We start from the raw sequence: 6,907 nt of genomic DNA on the forward strand, positions 1-6,907 counted from the left end.
AGTTCAAGACTCCCAAGATATCTAGAGGTTCTTGTAGGCCAATAGCTGTTTTCCGGTTGTTGAAAATGTCCTTATCTCAACAGAACTTTTGGGGACCAATGCCCAGTAGTCAGAGTAGCCAAGTTGGGTCTGTGTGCCAGCTATGGAGGTGCTGTGTTCATATCTCCCTTTAAGAGAACCTACTGTGAGAAGTGCAATTGCTGACAGTCCTCGGCTGCTGCTGTAGTTTTTGATCTACTTTTGATCGGCCTCAATGTTTGTGTCTCCCCACTTTGGCTGAAGTAGGACTTCTCCAATAGGCAATCTTTGCCTGGGATTCCCCACTGGTCTTGCTGAGACTTTCTTCGAGCTGTACTGTAATCCAAGACTCTTCCCACCCATTCTTTCCTTCTCTCTCCTTTCACAGGTGTCAGTCTCTTTCAGCCTACTCCTGCTCCCTTGCCCTTTATCTTTCACAGCTGTTTCTCCTATAAATCTCTTGAACCTCTAATTCTGCCTTGGCTTCTGCTTCTCAGGGGACTCGAAGTGAAAGTCTAGTATATTCATAGTTTGGGTCCAGCACTATTGAGAAGTTGATTCTCATAGTGGGCAAATCTGGGGAATTTTGTAATAGCTGGAGATGTCCGTAGACAGAATAACTTGTGGAATGGTGGGAAGAAGGGTTGGAGACAGTCACAAAAAACAGAGAAAATGAACACAATGCTTATCAGCAAATGCAATGAGCTGGATAACTTATGATGTATATTTACATACAGAGGAGCAAACATTAGACGGAGGTGAGTTTTAATCCCAACCCCACCATCTCTTTGGACAAGTCCCTTAGGCTTAATTTTGTCATCTATAAAATAGAAATAACTTTATTTACCTTGCTAGGTTGTTAGAATGAAGAGGACGATGCAGTACCAGCAGTACCTGACACAGGTGCTTTTTTTTTCGAGGAGCTATTGTTAATTACTAGTATTTTCCTTTAGGAAGAGAAAGAATGCCTTTCCTCTTGCTTGAAGCCAGGCAGGGGCTAGTTCAGTAAGGAAAGCACTGGATCCACCCTGGGAGGGGGTCTGAGGGTTTGGCCCTCTCTGGTGATGAGCCCCTGGGAAAGGAGAGGGTTCTGTGTTTACCTAGGAGGAGAGTCAGCTGCTCCACTCAGACCTCACTCCCTATAGAAGGTCTAATGTGGTGGGACCCTCCTGGAGGGACGGGACAGAAGTGAGAGAAAAAAAGTTAAACAATTGCCAGCCCCATCCCCCTGTGCCCAGGAGAACTGGATTGTCAGGATGAAGTGAATTCTAAAGGAGACCCTTGTCTTCATAGGCACCAGGCAGTAGTGTAGAACTTAGCTCCTTGTGGGGATGAGAGCGGATCCAGTACAAAGGAAGAATTCCATGAAGACACAACCAGGTGTCCAGTCCTGAGAAAGTCCCTACCCCCCCCCTGGCAACCCAGAGCTTGCCAACCCACGCCCCAGCTCTGGTCTAGGTGCCCAGTATAAGGCAGGCCCCACTAGAGCCAGCCGGACCCCCAGAACTCTCTGCCACCTCTTTGGCAGCTTCTTTTTAAGAAGTCCATTTTCCTGAAATGAAGGGTAGATGACGAATTAAGTTGCTCAGGGGCTGACTCTAGGGAAAATAATGACAGTAGGTGGCAGTTTGTCTGCTTAGCAATCTCTCTCCCTCTCACCCTCAAATCCTCCACCCCACACCACGGGTGTCCAGATTCTGCCTGTCAGGATGCTCTGTGGCCTGGCACCCTTTAATGCCTGGGAGGAAAGCAGTCAATAAGCTAACCACATCAAGGACTTCGTTTGTCTCCCACTCATCTAGGGTGGGGATTAGTAAATGTCAGCAGGGCTAAATGCATTTTTTGCAAGGAATGAAAGAACTGAAGAGGGAGAATTTGTACTAATGCCCCTAAAAACGACCCCCAACCTGCCCTTCATTGTCCTTAACCTCCCTATTCCTTCTTCTCTCCCACCCTCCTTGACATCTCTTTTTCTCTCTCCCCACCCCGCCGCCCCCCAATTTGGAAGCACCACACCTGGGTTGGACTTTGGGCAAGATACTTACCATCTCTGTGCTGGTTTCTGAGTCTGTAAAACAGGATCACACCTGTGGTACTGGGCTGTTGTGAGGATTAAATGAGATGAGGTAAATATAACAGCTGGGTCCAGCATCCTCTGGGTTTTTGGTGTTCTACACTGCAGGCCTTGTGAGGGGGACTGAATAGCTGAGTTTCCAGCCAGGAGGAAGGAGCTGGGGACAGAGTGGGGGTGGGGGACCCCTGAGGAGCAGGAAGCTAAGAGGACTGACTGGTTGGCAAAGGAAGTGAACCCAAAGGTCGAAGGGGCTCTACTCAGAGGTAATTCCAGTCTCCAGTGCTGGCTTGACAGCATCCTGGCTTCTCCCCTGTCTCCACAAGCTACTGAGGACATAGACGTTCAACTACTATCTCAAAAAAACAACCGTTAAGCCAGGTGCTGGGATGGGCATTTTGTCTCCATTAATCCTCATAGCACTCTACATAATATAGGCGTTATTATTCCCATGAGACAGTGGAGAATGTGGAGGCTCAGAGAGGTGGTCAGGCAGCTGGTAGACAGAGCTGGGACTTGATCGGTCTGGGTGACTCCAAGCACAGTGCTCCTTGTCCTGTAGCAAGATGTACACTTTGGTTCTGTTAAGTCACATACATGCCTACTGTGTGCCAGCCCCTTGGGCTAGGTTCTGGGAACGTCAAGAGAGCAATACAGACACAATCTCAACTACACACAAAAATGTAACTGGGCCATTACAACAGAGCATGCTAAGTCCAGATGCTATCTGAGGTGCAGTCCCTAGAGCCAAGGGGACCCTGAAGAGGGGAATCTGACCCAGACAAAAGTTCAGGTAAGGCCTCCTGATGAGTCATGGTAGAGAATCATAAGTGTGCATAGAAGCCCCGTCCTCTCAATTTTCTCCTCCAAAGTGAGGCCAATAGCAAGGCTAGGTATATTCTTCCACAACACCCACAACTCCCTCTGAATCTAAGTCAGCAAAACCCTACCTCTTGCTCAACCTCCTTGTCTTCCTTATAATTCTCAAGGCTAGGAATAACCTCCCATTGCTCATACAACATCCCCTTTTTCATCTGGGGACTTCCTCAATCGAGAACTATTCCTGCCTAAGAGGAGGAGGAGCCAGTGTCTCACATCCACTCTCTTCTTCAGGGAATAATCCGTGGGGGTGTGCCATGCCCAATGGGGCCTGCCCTGTGGTGGCATCCCCGAAGCTGAGTCTGTGATCTGGTGTGGCCTGTGGGGAGCCCCGAAATTCTCCATGCTATGGCAATAGCCCACTGGACTGACCTAAGCAAGTTACACTTTGTCTTCCTTTCTCTACCTGCAAGCTCCCTCTCCTGACCTAGGGAGACAGACATCTAGGAGATGCCTGGATGCACAGGAACTCAGAAAGAATCAGAGAAGCTGACTTCGTATACAAAACAGCTTTATTAAAAATTTGGCTATTAGGAAACAAAGCCTTCATAAGGGTTCTTTCAAAAAATACAAATTTTAAATAAATGTGTCAGAAACGTGGCAGCCAGAAACACCTGCCACAGCCACAATTTTGGGGGAGGAGGTTCCCAGAGCCCCAAGAGGCTGGGCACAGGGGTCTTTGGATGCCTACAGGACCTGGTAATAGATCTACCAGGCAAGGGTCCTGACTCAGTTTTCCTTTCCTTGGAAAAATGGAAAGAACCTGGCAAGTGTAGGAAATTCTGAGTCTGAAGCAGAAAGGCACAAAATACATTTGTAAGGCAGGACTGCTAAATCCAGCCCTGAGGCACATGGAGCAGATGAATGCGGTGATGAGAGCCGTATGCTCCCAGTTCTGGCCTAGTTCCTGATGGTCCACCTCTGGGTTTGGCAAGTTAAGGTGAATCAAGTGAATTGTACAATCCTTACAGCCAGGGGCCTGGAACCAGTCTGAAGAACAGATGTGTTGCTTCACTGACATCTGGCTCTGCCAGGGCAAGAACGATCACACTGGTCCCCAAGAAATCCCAATGGGGATCACCAGGATTCCTGTCCAACCCTGTCTTCTGAGCTATTGTGGGCACCCACCCAGGGTAAGGAACTTCTGAGGGCAGACATCTGGACAAACTCCAGGCTTCAGCACCAGGGTTTCTCTAAATGGCAGGCACAAGGAGCTGGCATTGTCAAAACCAGTCCCCAACAGCTGCTGGCTCATACCCATGGTCACTGGTGACAGGCTTCCCTGGTGACATTAGGCAGTGGGTAGGCAAAGAGGGAAAAGTCCAGGATATACTTAGGCAGCACGTCCTGCAGCAGAGCCGGTGGGGCACTGCAGAGGTGATAGTGCAGGCTTTCGCGGCTGGCAGGCCGGTACCAGGCCTGGCGAGCCGGGAATCGGACATGGGGTGGTGCCCGCACCCACTCCAGCACCTGGTTGGCATCAGTCTCTAGCCTCTCATAGGATCCTACGAAGTCATAGTGCACGGCACAAGGCTGGCACAGGTGGTACACGGGCATCCAGTGCTCATTCATGCGCTCAGTGTCCTCATCCACTAAGTATCTCAGGAACTCGGGGAAGGTGACATCGTCCCCTGCAGGGCTGGGTCCCGCTCCCGCCCTGTACCGCCTCACGATCTCAGCCCCATAGCGCTGCTGGTACTCTCGGATCTCGCCAAACTTGTTGCGGTAAGCCGAGAGAAGGCGTTCCAAGGGATCCCTCACAAACAGAAACTTGAAGTAGTGCTGCAGGCGGTAACGAATCTCCTCGGGCCGCAGGTCTGCCAGGAACACCAGGTCATTACGGTGATCCATCTTGAGGCGGACGTCCACGCTGTGCAGCACGCCAGCTAGCACCTTCAGCACCCGCTTCCAGTTAGAGCAGGCCACCTTGGGGACGTAGCAATAGAGGAAGCGGTAGCGGTCACTCACGAGGATGTGGCGCAGCAAGGTGCGCCGCTGCCCCAACGGCAAGTCCCAGGGGTCCCGAGGCATACCTGGTTGTCCGCACACTGCCCGCAAGGTCCGGTTCCGGATGTCTTGCCTCACCTGCAAGTCTGAGTCTTCGGCATTCAAGGACAGCCCCCCGGTCCGGGAGACTGTCCCGCGCCAGGCCGAGCCCTCGCGAATGGGAGGGTGCAGGGGAAGGGGCTTCATCTCAGCCAAGATGCCCCGCTCTATCATGAGCAGCAGCCCGCTGGAGGCCACGATCACCGCAAACATCAGCATGGACGGCAGCAGCAGAGGAGGGCCCCCTAGTCCTGCCCGGGCTCTGCCCAGTGGGGCCCGCCTCACCGCCCGGCCCAGGGGCTCGGCGCCATTTGGGGCCGCCAGCGGGGTCATCGGGCGGGGGAACATTGTGCTCCGGAGGTGGGGGCCTGCGCGAGCCGGGCGGATCCGAGGGCTGTCCGCTGGGAGTGGGGCTTGGCCTGGGGGCGGGCGCTGAGGGTTTGGGCCACAAGCTCCGGGAGAGGATCCGGGAGAGGAGCGCTGGCGGGAGGCCCCGGCGCGCAGGGGTGACCGGCTGCCAGGCGGAGGCGCCGGAGCGGACGGCGGGCGGCGGGCGGGCTCGGCTAGGGACCGGGGCCGGATGTCCCGCCCGGCAGCTCTCCTCCCCCGGCCCAGCCGTCACACAGGCGCGGGGGCGGGCCCAGCCGGGGGCGGAGAGAGGGGCGGGCGCCCTGCAGGGAGCAGGCTGGGAGGGCGTAAGCAGACCCCCACCCGGGAGAGGGCGCCTGAACCAGGGCGGTCTTGGTCCTCCGGGTTCCGGGGACAAAAGCTCCGAGGTCCCGAAGGTAGAAAAGACTCAGGCCGCGGCGCGTGCCCTCAAGTAGCTGGACGGAGAGGACATGCACCCAACACTGCCGCATACTCAGACCTGGCGAAGTCCGCCCTTACGAAGAGTGACTCTGGAGAAAGCACCCTCTCCCCCGCCCCGCCACTGCTCTCCTAGAATCCAGACTTTGGAGAGGCCCATCTTTCTTGCTTGAAGCAGAGTCTCCAGTGTGTTCCCCTTACCCACCCTGTCCCAGCCACTCCAGTAAAGAGGAACAAGGCTGTCAGGCACTGACCAGAGGCTCATCTCCATGGTGACTCTTAGATTTAACAGTACCTGGCAGATTAGTGTTCATCCACTGGTAATGTTGCAGTGTCTGAAAATGGAATCTCTCCCATCTGTCTTCCCTTCCCCAGCCTGAAAGGTGGGATAACTGGCACACTCTGGTGAGGGTCCAATGACTAGGTGCCTGGTAACTGACCACTGATGTGGTCAGCACAGAGTTTAAAGGGTGAGGAGCTGGAGGCTGAGCAGCAGCTTCCTTGCCTGGAGCCAAACATGCTAATTGGCACCAGGCTGGCCACATGGGCTAGAGGCAGATATGGGAATGCCTTAAATGTTAGTGGTCAGCCTGTTCCCACCCGAACTGGGCACTTCACTAAGTATCCAGACCTCATTATGTGTGGGGAGCCAAGGAGGCTCTGAAACAGTAGTGATGTGATTAGAACTCACATTTATTGAGGCAGGTGCCTTCTCAGTGCTTTGTATTCTCTTTTTCAGGTAACAGTCACCCTGGGAGGTTAGTACTATGGGCATTCCCATTGCACAGCTTAAGAAACAGGCTCAGGGAAGCTGAGACTCTGTATGAGTCAATCTGATTCTAGAACCTAAATTTCTAATCTCAGTCCTTCAGAGATGAATGGAGCACAAACATGAAATGGTTGGGAGGAAGCAGCCTGCACGCTGTACCGAGGGAGTGATGGAACTGGGGAAGATGCCAGAGGATTTGATTTTAGTGGGAGAATGACGCTGTTGACCAGATGAATTCAGGATGAGGGGTTTTGAGGAATGAGATAAAGCTAGAGGGCTCCTGAATGACCCCCCCAATCCTACCAATGTGAGAGCAC

General features: G+C 53.2%; 1 protein-coding gene across 1 annotated transcript; it reads right to left on the reverse strand.

The window, feature by feature from the left end:
- Positions 1 to 3,462: 3,462 nt before the first annotated feature.
- On the reverse strand, positions 3,463 to 5,607 carry CHST14 (carbohydrate sulfotransferase 14). Its single transcript, XM_039843896.1, has one exon. The coding sequence runs from the start codon at positions 5,360 to 5,362 to the stop codon at positions 4,232 to 4,234; it is 1,131 nt and encodes a 376-aa protein (XP_039699830.1). The 5' UTR covers positions 5,363 to 5,607; the 3' UTR covers positions 3,463 to 4,231.
- Positions 5,608 to 6,907: the final 1,300 nt, after the last annotated feature.

This window comes from Pteropus medius, unplaced genomic scaffold (genome assembly GCF_902729225.1).
Source record: "Pteropus medius unplaced genomic scaffold, Ma_sr-lr_union100, whole genome shotgun sequence".
NCBI classification, from domain to species: Eukaryota; Metazoa; Chordata; class Mammalia; order Chiroptera; family Pteropodidae; genus Pteropus; species Pteropus medius.